This window comes from Hirundo rustica, chromosome 4 (genome assembly GCF_015227805.2).
Source record: "Hirundo rustica isolate bHirRus1 chromosome 4, bHirRus1.pri.v3, whole genome shotgun sequence".
NCBI classification, from domain to species: Eukaryota; Metazoa; Chordata; class Aves; order Passeriformes; family Hirundinidae; genus Hirundo; species Hirundo rustica.
Genome location: NC_053453.1, coordinates 15211644 through 15228596, shown reverse-complemented (window position 1 = coordinate 15228596; position 16953 = coordinate 15211644). Strand labels below are relative to the sequence as shown.

General features: G+C 40.1%; 1 protein-coding gene across 2 annotated transcripts in view; it reads right to left on the bottom strand.

Moving 5' to 3' along the window:
- Nucleotides 1-16953, bottom strand: part of GRAMD4 (GRAM domain containing 4) — a 75407-nt gene that overhangs the window by 17456 nt on the left and 40998 nt on the right. For both annotated transcript variants that reach the window (XM_040062400.1, XM_040062401.1), the window contains exons 4-8: nucleotides 12739-12859; nucleotides 5229-5290; nucleotides 3217-3349; nucleotides 2704-2729; nucleotides 772-863 (exon numbers count right to left, since the gene is read on the bottom strand). In XM_040062400.1, the coding sequence (XP_039918334.1) occupies nucleotides 772-863; nucleotides 2704-2729; nucleotides 3217-3349; nucleotides 5229-5290; nucleotides 12739-12859 (434 nt within the window). The remainder of the gene's footprint in view (nucleotides 1-771; nucleotides 864-2703; nucleotides 2730-3216; nucleotides 3350-5228; nucleotides 5291-12738; nucleotides 12860-16953) is intronic.

Here is a 16953-nt window from a genome sequence, read left to right as displayed (position 1 = left end):
GCACTGGGAAGGAATTCTCCTCAATATTCCTTCAACCGTGCCACGTAAAGTAGCATAAGGTCTATAACTTACAGGGAGGTATTATTTAACAAAAAGGTGTGTGACATTTTCACTACACAGCTATTGGTAATTCCTTTGACAGAAAATCATTTCATATACACTATAACCAAAAGAATTTAAATAATTTAATTAACAATAGGAAGAAGGAAAATAAATCAAAACTCCACTAGATACTTATGTCTCTGCAGCATCCAAACCTCATTAAGATAGCATGGAAATGCCTGAACTGAGCTCACAGACCTGATGCTTGCACATTGAATCCTACTGAAATAAAGGCATTTTGCCTCTCATCAGTATGATCCTAACAAAAGGCAAAGAGCCCTGATGGGGACAATAGCTTCTCATCAAATGTAACCACTATCAGCATTTCAGCCCTGGGCAAGAAAAAGCTTCACAGAGGCTGAAGTAACTACTGAATTACCAGGACTGGGAGACAAGAAACAAGAAAGGAGTGAACAATATCCAGATAGTTCTAAGTTATTTTAACAATTACAAAACTGTGCTACAAGAGACCCAGGAAACATAATTTAACTGCTTTTATATATAACAGGAGTAACCACTGCTGGTATTTTGTGTCAAATGAAATTACACTATTTGATTTCACTTGAACTGTAGCACAACCCCTATTCAGATACGGCAGTTTCAACGAATTTCAGCAAACAGTGTATTTTTTCAAGTTCTTACTACTCCCGGAGGAGTAGGATAACTTACAATAAAGGCAATAGCAGAAGTGTAGATAGAATACCAGTCTAATAAGGCAGAAATATTCTTTATAAAATTTGTAACAGGTTTGGCACCTCTCTCTAAATAGAAGTTGAGAAAAAACACAATGTTAGAATTAGCTGGCAATGGTTAAATCACTTGCAAATTACAAAAAATCAAATTAGAAAACTATAGGAATATTCATAACATGTAATGATAAAAAGGTTTATCCAAATTTAAAAAAATAATAATAAACCCACCAATGTAACTGAACAATTAAAGAATAATTAAAGAATGCATTTCTAAAAACTAAAGTGTTACCCAAGACAAAAGATTATGTCTAAACTCTTAAGTATAGACAAAGGAAAAAAAAAAAAAAGAAATCAACATCCATTATAAGGGTACCCCGGGTGCTAAAAGTAGCTGCTTCTCAGCCATGTTCATGCCACCCCAAAGACCACTGTACAGGTCAGTCTGTCTCACTGTATAACAATGTACATTAACCTGACTGAATTACAAGCCACCAAGGAACAACTTAGAATCACAGAATCATTTAGGTGGGAAAAAACCTTTAGGATCTTCATCGCGTTCAACCATTAACCCAGCATTGCCAAATCCACCACTAAACCATGTCCCTAAATGATTTTCTCTGCAGAGCCTTTCCACCCACAATCAGATCAACACTCCTATCCAACTTGGTGTCATGTGCAAACTGACAGGGAGCACTCCATCCTGCTGTCCAGATCACTGTTAAAGATATTAAACAGGACAGACCCCAGTACTGAGCCCTGGGGAACACCACTTGGGACCAGGTGGATGTAGCTCCATCCCCCACCACTCTCTGGGCTGGACATCAGCCAGATTTTACCTGGCAAAGCATTCACCTGTTCAAGCCACTTTCTTCAGAATGCTGTGGGAACCAGCATCAAAGGCTTTACTACAGTCTAAGCAGACAACATCCAGAACCCGCCCTTCCCTTGCTGCTGCTGCTTCACCAGCTAGATTAAAGCCAGGCTAGATCTCTTGGCTGTATCTCTGCAGGACTCTACCCACACTTTGCTGCTTACTCTTCCTAAGCCAAGCAACCCAGTAGGTAACTTCCTGAAAAAGCCTGTCTCCCACCTCTGCAGCCCTTTGGTCCATGCTGTCACTGCATGGGAGACTGGCCTGTGCTGGGAGAGGCACACACAGACACACACCCAGCCAGCAAGAGGAGCTCTTCCTCAGCTCCCCAAAACCCTCTTATCCTTTATCCTCTTCCTCTATGCTGTTTCACTATTTGGGCAAACTAGCTAGGGAACACAAGGAAACAGGAAAGGGCTGCTGCAAGCCCACTTTGGCTTTCTCTGTTGCCTTTCCTGATGAGAAGAATGATGTTACCTCCTGCACAGACAGTCTCAGAAGCTCTTGCTCTCTTTTGCAGTAGAACTCACAATTTTCAAGTCTTTCTTCAAGAGAGTCTCTGACTTGCTGTCCTAGTTTGTTTGGCTTGGGACTCAGCTGTCCTAAACACACTTCCCATGTGAGGTAATTAAGCAACTAGTACTAGATTTCCTCAAGCATCAGCAGCACAACCAAAGCAGCAGATGAAGTAAGTGCAAAGGCACACCCAAGGCACTGGAAGAGCTCATGGACTCAAGTGCTGCTTGCATCTGCTCTGCTCCAGCAGCCTACACCAAGCCCACAGGGAAGATCAAGACCAGAAATCACTGGTGACAGTAAAGTTCAGGAGAGCTCTGAGTCAGGCTCCTCAGACAACAGGGATCTAGATTTTGTGGCTAATCTAGTGGAAGTTAAGAACCACCCAAAGCTTAAGTTCAATACTGTTCTTTAAAAGGCATTCTGAAGGCAGTGCATGTACACCACTGACAAGAAGTCACAAGTATTCTCCCAAATGAAACCAGAACAAATACAACGAAGAAAATACTGCTAAGTACTTACTTAATCTTCTCATATTTTCAGTCAACCTGAAAAACAATAAATAAAAGCAATTTGTTAAATAGACAACTAATGCACACTTGTGTACATTTGATCCCTGAAATACTCTTCACAGTTATAAACTATATGTGCATAAAGCTTCATGCTTGTCTGTTACAAAATGTGTTTCTAGCAACTAATACAGTCTACCTTGCATCAGACTGAAAATTGAAGTTTAGAAGCTCTTCAGCCTAACTAAGGCTTTGTTCACAGTCTCTGGGAGGCATATGGCAAAACCTGGTAAACAATACAAATCTTATTTTATTTCAGACAGCAGATAAACTTAAAAATCTCATGTCTTGTCCACAGCAGTCACAAAACTTTTGAGGTAGTTCTGTACTTCTGGTGTTCTTAATTGTTATTGAAACACTTGCTCAAACCATACAAAAGGCTGGTTAAAAAGAAAAAAAAAAAAAGCGAGAAAAAAGCAACTTGTAAAGGCACCAACAATTTCTCACAATGACATTAGGGACTTACCTTCTAGCACTAAGTGGCTCTTCTGCTTCCACTGTGTTCTCTTCTGGCTGAAATCTGAAGTCCTCAACATACTCCCCAAATCTGTCGAAAAACCACTTTTGGAGTCTTGAAGAGACTGTGTGACTACTCTTATCTATAAAAGAGAAGCACTGAGTATCAGGATATTGATAGAAGACATCTTATCCAATGCCAGCCCCTGTTCCCACACACCATGCTCCTTTGGGAATCACACTTTGCACAGCTTCCCCGCCCTTCACCAACACTCTTTGTGGAAACTTGCAATTTACTTTTGCTGCTGCACAGAACCCCAACTGCACTAAACTGGTAAAATAAGACTAAAGGTGGCTCCTGCACTGCTCTTAGGACAGTACATGAAAGCACCTTATCACCCAAAGAGTAAAACATCCTAACAAACAATAATTTTTAGCAAACAGAGTGAAAACTTTTTCTGGTTAAGAGACTTTTGTAAACAAAAGACTGACGTAAATCTCAGTGCTCCCTGTTGTGCTAAAGGGTCACCTTGAGAAAAGCAAGTGCAAACCAAAACACTCCTGAGCAGAAAGCTGGAAAACCACCTTGCAGCCACGGCGACTTGACAGGAAAGGGAGGTGGAAACATGAGCAAGATTCTGCTAGAGGTATTTTTACTTCCACTTTCCAACCACTGATAGTTTATAAAGACTCTGTATGTGTGTCTTTATAGCGCTATACCAAAAAAACCATGCAGTTTCCTTTTTTCTGAAGTCAGTCTTCAGAAATTATGTTGCATAAGCAACTTTCTATATATGGAATATACAGTCATAATACTACCTGGGAAGTCTTATACAGCAAAATAATGAAGTGATGCACACTTTCTGAATGTCAGTTTCAGTGGATAATATAACATAATATAGGGGTACATGGAAATAACATCAGGGTAAAAGCCTTAAGGTAGGGCAGGTGAGAACAAACCAATCACCTGTAACTAACAAAAGTGTGGTCTAGAAGGAACAGATAGACTATTTGGAAATGTAGCTCAATACAGCAGTGTCACAAAGAGGATACCGGTCATAATTACTCCAGGACCAAATTTAGTACAGAACTCCAGGAAATTAATATATGATTAAACAGATGCATGGAAGATTAATCAGCCTATTACAACAGCCAAAATGATGCATTTAAGCTCATGTGAAAAAGTCACTGGTGCTCAGAAAATAGAATCAAACTATTTATTAATGATTTACAATGAAATCTAGAAAAACAAGGAATCTAGTGACTGTTTACAGCTGAGACAACACTTCCATTTGAGAATAAAAATATGAAATAGCTTCCCACACACCAGCACTTCAGAAAGTAGTGAGAAAGAAATTTTGACAAGAGAAAAAAACGCCAGGTTGTAGTTCACATAACAGGAAAGATTGACACTACGGAAGTACATGAGGGGAAACTTCAGATTTAGTTCACAGATTTAAAAGCCTAAATCTCAATCACAAGCCGTAGGAAGATCTACTGAAAGACTGAGAATTTGACTGTTGCCTTAGTTCTGTCACATATAAGTACATTATTGAATTCATAATAAGCATCAGATTGAGAAATGTAGATGACAGTGTAGGTGTCCAAAAAATTACTAACTCTTAAGCTTGCTCCTTCTCCAGAATGTCTCTTCTTTTAGAGGAAGGAAGTGGTAACATGGTTAGTGGCACAACAAAACTTCTGCAACTAAGAATCAAATGGAACATTTTTTCTATGTATTACACCTCTTTTCCGGTAAGTCGAGGATCAGCAAGACATGCAAGAATGATGAAATGAGCCAACAGGTTTCATTACACAACTAAAGGCCTTATGATACACAATAAATTCCTTGCTCAGGTATGCAAAGTCAACTACAAAAAGTAAATGAAGAATCATGTAGAGAGAGAGAAGTTGCTTGAACTGTCATTCATATTCAGCTCCTGAAAAAATACTTATTAAAAAAATAAAAAGAAAAAAAAGCCGGCTGAACTGAAGTGCTGTTAGAGGTCTGACCAAGCTCACCTGTTCCATTGGCTTGTGCCTGTGGCTTTGCAGGTTGCTGAGCTGCAGGCACCTCTTCTGCCCTACAAAGGAAAGAGAAACAATGTGAAATGTTACAGAGGAAGAATTTATTCCCGTTTACGTAAAGGAAGCACCAGAACCTCGATGGTTTCCATAGCTGAGATTATGCAACCATGACAAGAGAAAACCCAGCATACGCCCTTTCACAAGACTCAAAATATTCACTGCACTTAGGATCCCGGGAAATACCATCCACTGCAAGGAGAGGTAGAGTTTAGCCATCTCCAACAGCTCAATTTCATCTTACAACTGCTCAACAACGTAGTATCAAGTTTCTTGCATTATTGATGCCTTTGCGTGGTATATTCATTGCAATGCCTGCCAGGAAAACTCTTCAGAGCCATGACTTTTCCCAGAGCAATAAATTGAAAGGGAATCCGTAGCACAAGTTGATAACCACCACAGTAGAGCAAAACCACAATTTAACACACAAATTTAGAATTCTGCCATTGCTACTAGGGTCAAACACCACTAACTTCACAAGAGGAACAGGTGTTAATAACAATTTTAAATGTTATGTTGTAAGCTCTCAAAATACACAGGTCACAACCAACCAGAAAAATATCTTAAAGATTTGAAATAGCCTGAAAAACTGCAATAAAAATCTTCTCAAAATATATGTCAAGTATCAGGCATCATTGGTCTCACCTTTCAAAATTAGTCAAGAATATCCTTATCCCTTAAAAGTGAACAGATTTTTTTAAAACACAAATGCTTTTGGCATTCTGTACATGTGCAAGGCTTCAAATTACATTTGTACACAGTCTCCAACTGTCAATGTGTCTTGAGAATACTTCAGGCTTCAGTCCCAAACTCTTCAGTCATCCATGCAGATATCATACAGAAAGATTTTTCTAATGCAGCAGGAGCTTTGACAATGTAACACCAGCCACAGCAAGCTTTACTTGACAGGGAGTTGTATGATTGAAAAAATTACTTCTTGAAACAAAGAAGTGTCAGTTGTGCAATTCATCATCACTCATTTATCAGGCAATATAAGTACTTTCAAATGTTTTGTCTTTTGCTCCTCAGGAAGGGAATCAAGTGAAACATGGACAGCAAATAAAGAGCAACAACAGGGATCCCACTGCACTGGGCAGACTGAAGCAATACAGAGGGACAGAGAGTGTCCAAGATCGAGTCCTCTCTCCTGCTGTTCCTTTAGAAAGGACATTAGGAAAAGATGCCACTGTACCGTCTGCACACAGAAAAGGTCATTACTAATGTGTGCCATCTCAACATTAACATACATCAATGAATAGGATGGAGAAACTATAGAACTTGTTACCACCCTTTCTAAGCATTCCCCATCCTCAATGAGCTTTCCACATCCTTGTTCATTTCTAAAAGGAATATTTAGAAGTAACTTACTGATGTATGAATTATAGTTCAACATTTATTGGTGTTGATGAGATGAATTCAATGTTTTTTTACTTTGAAAGACACTTGCTTTCATGACTTGTCAGGACTTTCCCCCATGGCTTCTGTATTTGCAGCAACTCTTCCTTTCAAAAGACACATGAAATGTTATCACTTTATTTTCTTTAGCTAAACATTAACTTTGGTTCATGTGCCATTTTCTCCCAGTTTCTATATAAGCCATGGGTTCCTCAACTAAAAACTCTTCCTGCCTTTGCTTCTTCTCCCACACCCTTACATCTCCTCCATTTCCAGCTCTCAAAAGACAGCAGTAAACATGATCAAATTTGCACCAACTATTACACAGTGGTGTTTTGTTTTCCTCTATCAGCCACACGTCAGATGGTTACACCATATAGCTGAGCATTTTCATCTGAAATCTGTCATTGCAACTGTATTTCATTGAAGCTAAAGAGGTATTTTGATGGAAAGGAGGTAGTCATCCACAAGCAGGCAGGAGCCAGTTACTCAACCCATTCCAGATGTGTGGAGGCACTGGCTGGGGTGGTGTCACACCAGAACAACTCCTGTGACAGAGCCAAGACAAGATCCCACTACTGTCAGCTGTCAGAGTCTTCAGGCTGGGTCTTCCCTTGACATGCTGGGAAGTATTTTCAGAAGCCGCACAGCGTCATTACTCCCCATGCTTCTTAGGCAAAAAACCAAGAAAATCTCATCAAGAAGGAGCTCTGTACAGCAGCCTTACTGGGCTCCATCAAGAGCACATGACAGTTCGCTTTGGCCCTTCCTGGTGCTTTTGTTTCATTTTTTTGGCAATGTCTGACTTGCCATCTGCCTGTTACTTCTTCCCCATGAAGAACCTGACCCTTACGAATCATCAGGTTAATGACAGCTCATTACTGCACCTGTGAATCAGGTTATAATTAGCCACTTCAGACAGATCCAGGACAGGAAGCTCAGAATTCATTGTTTGGCCTTGCACACCTACTGCGAACTTCAATTCCAAAACCAGGTCATGTTGAACCATCCAGTTCATCAAGACCACTAATGGAGGGAAGAAATTATCTTTCCAAGTTTCTGAACCGCTCTTCGTGCCAGAGATGATTTAAAAGATGATAAAAAACATAAACAATCCCCAGAACAACACTGCGTTCCTATGTGGACTTCCTAACCACAGCTTGGACCTAAGAAAACAAGCTGTATCAATTCCTCTTGGACCACACTTTCCACCCAGAAAAAGGGTGTAACTGGTAATACCAACACATCCCCAACACAAAGCGAGGTCATATTTATGCAACTAGAGACTGCAGCCATTTAAAGCACAGGCTGTTTGAAACAAACAAGAGCAACCTCAGACAGTGGAGGAGACAAATACAAACTGCCTTTCTTTGTTTCTCTTTTTCTTTTAATATACTGAGCGTCAATAATAATGAATATTAATGACTATTAGAACTGTTCATGACTAGGACACATGTACCACTCAAAAGCAACTAGCACACTGATGCAGTGTCCATTCAGTGCTGCTCCATGGAATACCACCCAAGTGTTATTTATTTAGTTGCAAGTATAACACAAAAGTTAAGGGAACCTTGACAGTGAAGGCCATTTCCCTTAAATAAACATTTTTTTGTTTGTGCACATTAGGCCCTGAATGCCAAGCTGAGATGTGTGTGAATCAACAAACTCCCCCAAAAAACTGGATGCAGATCAGAGCTGCTGGGCACAACAGGTGCAGTCACTGCCATGATGTTCTCAGACATATTCAAAGGAATTTTCCCACAGGTCAACTCCAAGTTCACAAGCAACCCACCACCAGTTTTTCAACTGCAGTTGTAGAAGACATTCAAGACTGTTAACACCTTTCCTACTGCTCAGAGCAACCTGAATATGTGTGTGTTTCCAACAAAAGTGTGTTTCCATTCCAACCTCATACATGCAAAAATAAGCAGCTGTTTTCTTAGCCTAGTTTAAAAACATATCTTTCAGGGATGCATGGCTTTTTACCCTGAAGAGCTGTTAAAAAACCAAGTTAAATAATTCCATTTGCTTCCCATTAAAATACACCAAACATTTCAGAAGCCCTTGCTATTCTCATCCACAATGAAGGAATAGTGCTTTATGCAGCATTGTCTATTTGGTCCTTGTAAAAATAGTTCACAGTGTTACTAATAACAAGGTGTGTTGCATAAATCACAGGCTGCAGCTAAGTGCTGTTGCAAAACTTTTTGTTATTTTTCTTTTCTGCATGATTGTAGCTCACAATTTGCAAAATACAGCACTAACAGCTCACACAAACTATTCCAGATTATTTATGCATAATTCTTGCAAAATGTCATAAGCTTCAGCTGCCATTCCAAATGCTGGGATGTTCTGGACTGTATCTGTGGAAAACTTCAGCTGAGGCTACTATATTCCGGAATAATCAGATATACAAACAATAAACACCATGACAAACAAAAGCACCAAAAATTCTCTTCTTCCACTCCATCCTCTTCCCTGAGCACAACTGTGACCTCAACAAAGGAAGACCATGTTCTTCACTAGAAAAAAAAAAATTAGATTGTTATCTCGTTTTCTCCTTGCCAAACGTTTTTCAACATGTTTTATATTGTTATATGTATTGATCTGCCTCCCAAATACTTTTGAATACTGCAACTTTTAAAACAATTGCTTTCTTATACCACAGCACAGTTTGGTTTTCGTTGGCAGTTTACTTCTGCAAGCAAAAAGAACCCCAGCTTTCAACTAAGTACCACAAAGCTGCTCCCCTCCCTACCAGGGGACATATCTATTTTAAAACTGCAAACAATTACCTCAGAAGCAGGGTGAATTTGACATAAGCACATAGAACTTTTTGCAGTTACTCTGCTTGATAAAATTAAATTTCCATCAGGCATAAATATGACCTATTACATATTTGACTGTGTAAGGCAACATTTTACCTATAGTCCTAATAAAAGTATTTTTAAATGTCTACAGTGAAGTGCAAAATACAGTAAGCAGTGAATAATTTCACACAATCAAGCACAAGTTAAGGAAAAATCGTGGACAAACAAGTTTTTCTCTTCTTGGGTAGAAACAGAAAAAATTTCCAAGTCTTATTTCGTTGTCACCTTACACACTCTGCCTGTCACAAAAAGGTTGAAATAGTAGTAACACTAGTTAGAGAAACACTTGGGTGGAGAGGATAATTGGCTGACTGTAATCCCCTAGTGCAACACCCAAGCTGACAGGACTAATGTAACCCTTAAGATATCTAAATGGCACTCAGGGAGCCATGTCATCCTACCTTAATTTAGCTATGTCACTCCTGCTAGAGATTTGCTGTTGTCCACAATCCAACAAGGCACAGATGTTGACACAAATATTGATAAACAAGGACCTTCCATCTATTTTCTCTGTAAAACTTGCACTTGTAAGCTGCAGTGGGCCAGATCAGACTCTGAGTCAGCCTTATTACTCTGAAACAGAGCAGGATGATGAGTACCCTCCTGCAGAAGAAGACAGCTCCTCATCCTCCTCCAGGCCTCACAGCAATGAGATCTTTCCCCCTTCTCTGCGCATGTCCTGGAGTCCAGGCACAGCTGTCCTTGTGACAAAGCCCAGGGCCTGTGCCAGCACTAAGGACAAGCATGTACAATTTGCATCTCGAGCAACTTCTCCAAGGCAGCAAATCACAGGTGAGAAAGTATCCTTTCCTTAAGCATCAGTTTCATCTACCAACAGCAGGAATCAATGCTCACTGCTTTGTACAGCTGATACTGTGCTAACAAATACTCTCAGCATGCAACATGCCCATGTTTCTCCTCTTCACCTGTCCACTCTAACAGGCAATATCAATCTACATACACAGCCAGAACAACCAGCACAGGCAATAAAAATGCACTCTCACATCCCAGCTCTAAGAACAACTTTAAAATGTCACTCAAAAAGAGTCCAGATCAGAGCAGTCTGCGCTACCTTCCCACTGCACAGCTGTGGTTCTGGCTTGGGAACCAGACTCTTCCACAAGGACCTTTGAGAGCCTCCTCTAAGCTGACTTGGCAGCACAGGTCAAGACTCCACATAGACCAACCTTGCACAGAACCAGTGATTTTGGAAAACCATTACTGTGAAATATCACCTAAAAATATCCCACCGTAGTAGCTACTGAGAATAAGAGGGAAGGTCTAATTTATCTTTTATCTAAGCCTTGGTGCACCAACACTCTGAATATTGTTCAAACTCTTAAAACAGTTGAATGGCAACTGAATTGATTAAAAGGATGGAGTACTCTTAGAGACAATAGAAAAGCTGGAACTCCTTAGTCTGGAGAGAATGTAAGAGAAGAAAGGACTCATTAAGAATGGGAAAAAAACTGAATGCTGAACAGTTGTTAACCAAATCTTACAATTCTGTAACTACAGGGAACTTCTTCAAACCACTATAAAATCTGTTAAAAATGAAAGCAAATAAAATGCTTCTTTAGAGTTAAGAGGGAACTTCTGTAACGTATTGTCTCCATAGTTTCCAGTGGAAGATAGCTCCAGCACTTAACAGTGTTAAATAAATTCATGGATAACAGGTCTGCAAACAGACTGAAGTGAAAGACAGCAATGTACCTTCCGACACCAGTAAATAAAGTATTTGTGGATGCTTACAAGTGGTTGAGGGAACAGAGGTTGGGCTGGAGAAAAGGAGGCTCAGGGGAGATTTCATTGCTGTCTACAACTGCCTGAAAGGAAGCTGTAGACAGGTGGGGGGTCAGCCTCTTCTCCCAAGTAACAAGCTATAGGACAAGAAGAAATGACCTCAAGTTGCACTGGGGAGTTTTATATTTGGTATTAGGAAAAATTTCTTCACCAAAAGGGTTCTCAAGCACTGGAACAGGCTACCAAGGGAAGTAGCTGAGTCACCATCCCTGGAGGTATTTAAGACACATGCAGATGTGGCTCTGGACTGCATGGTTTAGTGGTGGTCTTGGCAGTGCTGGGTTAATGGTCAGACTTGATGATCTCAAAGGTCTTTTCCAAACTTTATTTCCATAAATAATTCTATGATTCCATAGGCGCAGGAGGTAGACAGACCCACCCAAAGCAACTAGGCCCACATGTTTCGTATAAATAGCTCCTACTTCCATTGCCACCAGTGGACATAGACTGGCCTGAGCACTTTTCAGGTATTTTTACACCTGAGTACAGAAAGAAGCAGGCGGCTAAGAAGAGTTCACATAGCATTGGGAAACCACATATCCAAGCAAAATGTTTTGCCTGTTTGCTCTTGCTTGTCACCTCTAAGTAAGTGGCAGCGCTCAGCATGTGATCGCCATCTCAGCCTGCACTATCTCCTGATGACAGCACTTGGTGGTGAGCCAGAGATCCTGCCGCTCAGCCAAGAAATCTCAGCTACTGCTGGGGAAGATAAAACAGGCAGCTACGTACACTGAGGTCTAGAACAACCAGGTCCCCAGGCAACTGTGATGGTCTTAGGATCTATGCAGCTAAGCAGAATAAGGAGAGACAGCATCAAATGCGATGCTTTGCATCAAGATGGATGTCCTCAAGGCTGAAAGGACCTAGGGATATGGGGAGGTGTTTCTATCTGTCACTGCAGTGGCAATGAAGGCTCAAATTCCAGTTACTCACATGCATTTAGGGCTTTGCTGTGGAGCTGGGACATCTTTGCTGCTGCTAGAATAGGAGTAACAAGGACTGGGCAGTCTGGAGAAGACACAGGTTTTGAGAAGGATAAGCACATGCAATGGCATGGCAAAGACTCTGGCATTCAGTAGCTCCAGGCAGGCAAGATCCCAGAGGGAGGGAATCAGAAGAGGTGAAATGAAGAATATGTCAACCACAAAGTGTCATGGCATTTCTGTAGCTACAGCATTATGTATGGTCAAATAACTTACACATACATGGATGTTAATTATGTAGTTTTACAGGACAACATAGACAGCTGCTCTCTCTGTGAACTACTAATTTATTTTAAGAGCATCTAGGCTGGAAACATACGCTTTCAGCAGCATTTCCCAGAGACAGTCAGAGATCTCAAGTGACTTTCAGCTTTAGAGTGAAGATGTTTCTCTTACCTTGCTTTAAGTACTTCATTGACTCTTTGTTCTAGTTCTAATCTCCTCTGCCGTTCCTTTTCTAGCTCCTGCCTTAATGTTTCAGCGTTTGTTTCTTCTCTCAGCTTCCTGAGCTCCTCCTCTGTTAATTAAAGAAGAAGAAGATAAAGATTTTGTTACCATGAAGTACTTCTATAAGAATTTTAAAATCTAATTATGACAGATTAGGTGTGGGGGATTTTTTTAACTATGCTATACCAAATATGTTCACTAGAAAAAAAAAAAACAAGTATTCGAAGGCTAGACAGACTTCATAAAAAGCAGACAGCTGTATCAAGTACAAAATGTTTCATTACAATTGTTAAGCACGGAGGAAAACAACTCTAAAGTTTTCTTTCCAAGATGCAAAATAAGCCCTTGGTACAAGCTATCTTTACTTGAACACAATATAATCTTCATTCCCCAAAGAAATAATCGACAGGAATGGCTGTCTATTGCTAAATCCAGTGGTTATAATGACAACGTCAACAAAGTATATGTTTTCTTCCCTCATGTCTGTGGGTGGGAAAACACAAAACCATGAATGCAAAAGTTATATGATGCCATATAAACCCACGCCCATCAATTTCTGGCACCAAGCCTCTATGAGCCTCAGCACCTTACAATTTTAAGAAAGGGTTGCGAAACAAGAAACTAAGTTAAAAGTTTTACACTTTTCCAAAGTTATTGTGTGCCCTAATAACTTCCATGTAATAATTATATCTATAAATACACTCACATATTTACTTACACAAAGACATGCACGCTCTCACAATGTTTTTCACAAGTTAGTATTGAGTATGCGTAAGGCTTTTTTGTGGCTAATTAGCCTTGCTTTTTGTCACAGGCAATGTCCTTCCTCATGACCTTATTTTACTCTAGAGCTAAAATGGGGTCACTAATACTGACAACTTTTCCCAGATAAGCATACATGAGACACAGGAAAAATAAGATTGGGATTTTTTTTTTTTTTTTTCCTAAAACCAAAATTTACTCTACATTTTGTTCTCTGGGATGGTTTTTAAGATCAATCACAACAATCAATAATAGAACAGCAGGTGTATTTCCAGTTCACAACAAACCTGAACAGAAACTACTTGCTATTTCCACTATCATCTCAAACACAGGAGGTTCAGGCTTTTTACACTGTTTTACAAGACATTTACTATGTTATACACTCCAGAGGGTTGTTAAACAATCTCTTTGTTTCTTTTCACAAACTGTCTTCTAAATCTTTGATAATCAGAGAATGTTGATATCTGAGCTTCTCTGACTCCAATCATTATGCTTCTGGAGAAGGTCTGAAGTTGTAGCACAGATGTGCAGAGGAGCTGATGCGCTCTCCCTGCCCTGCAGGAAGCCCTGGTGCAGGGCGTCCAATCACTTCATCTACTGGTGGGAGATTGTCTGTAGCAGTAAGAGCACAGAATTAGGAGAGATGGGGAGAAGATACATAAATCAAGGGGACAACACGATGGCTTCCACTGTGAGGCTACAGACTGAACTCCACCAAAGAGAAAGGACAGTTATATCCATCTTCTCACTGAGAGATAGTGATCCTGGGAAAAAGAGCTGGAGCACAGAAACCAGGTTATCCTCCAGCAACTAAAACTGAGAATCCCCAAGGGTAAGGTAGGGAATACCACTGTTGCAGCAGGTATTGTCTCTCCTGTAAATAAATTGAAAGATATGGATATAAGGGCAGACTTCTACATGGAGTTGTTCCTAATTATGTATCCACATGGAATTTTAAATCCAACAAGAAAACTACATTTATAATTAGTTTACCCTACTTTCAAGGGGGTGCCTTGTTCCAGAACAAGAGCCTGCACACAGCTGAGGGGAAACATCTGTTTCACTTCAAATGCACTGGAGCTTGTGCAATAACATGAAGATATCACAGAAAGTTCCAAAGCTTGATAGAGATGTTATCCTCTCAAGGCCATTAAAGGGAAAAAAATTCTGCATTACGCATTTTTTGTTTTATTAAAGAGGAAGTGACTATGCATTTTGTGTACATATGAAAACCACACACATTATAAATTAACCTCAATGTCCTTGAAAGTCAGATCTTCCAGCTTCCTTTATTCCAGTTGTTCTGACTGCGCTACATCGTGTACTAGTAAAAGCAAAACAAAACCTCCAGAAATTTTCTCTCTTGTCCTCCGAAGAGGACAAGCAGTGCCAAACATTCTTTACGGAAAGAGGCAGAGTTAAAGGGCATAGAATGAAAGAGACAAAACTCCTATAAAACAAGCCAAAAAAATAGAACATCAAATCCTTAAGGGCTGTCATAGCTTCACATTTCACTTTCTCATACATGACTGCAATTCAAATCCAGCCATCAAGTCCTTAAAGCAGTATTTGTTGCTACTTTGGCAGCAGTGTGGTCTGGCACTGTAAAACCTTCGTGTTCAGTTAGTTAAATACTCTTAAGTCTGCTAAGCAACAGAACCACAGAGAAGGGAAGGGGGGGAAGTTCTTCCTTGCTCTCTTCCCCTGAAATAATCGACCATTTGGCCAAGCTGAACTACACTTGTAAAGCAAATTTCCTGCAGAATGAGTGAAGCTGGCTACAAAGAGCAGAGGTCATGGACCCCTGAGAAGAATCCATAACAATATTTCACCATGGTATCTATCTACTGAGCTTTACAGATGAGTACCCTCCTTGACGTATGGAGGGCTCCTTGGATTTCATCTTCAGTCAGTCAAAATTCAAACATCCTCCCCACTCTGCACACACACAAAAGAGTAAAACATAAAAGCTCAAGCTTCAAGCTTCCAGATTAACCAGTTTCCATAATTTCCTTCCCAGGCATATCCATCACAGCTCACAATCTTCTCCAGGGCAAGAAACATTAAAATATTGCTGGAGGCTCAGCGCCAAGTCTGAGCTGGACATCCAGGTGAAGTGAGCAGCCACAGAGGTGACCTGGTTAGAGGGGGGAAATTACTAAAAGAAGACAGTGTCTGTTGAAATACTGACAGAGAAAATGCTGGTAAGCCTATGAACTAGGCCTGGGAACCAGAAGCATTGTGGAGAAATGCAGCCGGCCTCTCTGAAATGCATAGCCTGGTATGTAGAAACCTGAGACACCCTAAGCCATCATTGATAAGCACGAAAACAAGGAACCACAACAGCCACTTTATCATCTGAAAACGTGGAAAAACAGTCTGAAAACGGGGAAAACATCCTGAGAAAGTAAGACTTGATAACTGCCATTGGCTGTTACATCTGCAAGAAAAAGAAAACAGTCTAGAAAAATAATAATTGGCCTGAGAGAACAGAAAACAGAAAATTATCTATTGGCTATTCTGGGTAAAATATCGAAATTAACAGCATCTCCTGGCTGCTGAAGCAGTAGTGTCCTACACTTCCTTATTTCTTTCTGATATGACTTAATTTTGATCCAAAACAAAACTTCTTACTCCAAGAACTCCACATGCTGCACATACTTCTCCTTTCCTAAACAGGATGAATTCTTCACACAAACTCTAAGAGATACTGGACCCTCACCCAGGACAGTTTGGTTTGTCCTCCCGCATCTGGGATGGTTTGATGCATTCTAACATCTGTCCAATAAGGTTGATACTGGTATTAATGTAAACATTTGCCTATGTTCACATAAATAATTCATCATAATTACATTTTCTGTGGTTTTACTGGGAAGTTTGCTTCATTAGTGAAGTTTGTAGTAGCCTGTAACAGTATACACCTACTTGGTTGCAGCCATACTACTGATTGCTCCCACAAATTTCTAACAGCTCAAGATATACAGATAGATATATAGATATGAGTTATAAATCCTAGGCATAGTTGCCAGTCATGATTTTTGCCGCAATCTGTAATAAAGTAGAGAATTTAGAGCGAAAACCTTCATGCCCTTGAGTCTTAGAGAAGCCTATGAACTCAGTCACCTCCAAATACCTACACTCCGGGTAACCCTTTAGGTTGTGACAGCAGGTGTGATCCTGAAAAAATGCTTTAGAAGCTATCTAGCAAAGTCAACTTGTGTAGAAAAGCAGAGCAATATCTGGATGCTATTGCTCCTTTAAAATAAGCTATAAAAGCCTGTAAGACAAGGCAACAGTGGTGTTTCAATGACAGTAATTATCACACTTATTATTGCACTGTAAACCCCAGGAGAATTGACCCCATAATAAAGACCATCATCAGTGATGTATCTCTGATGTTAC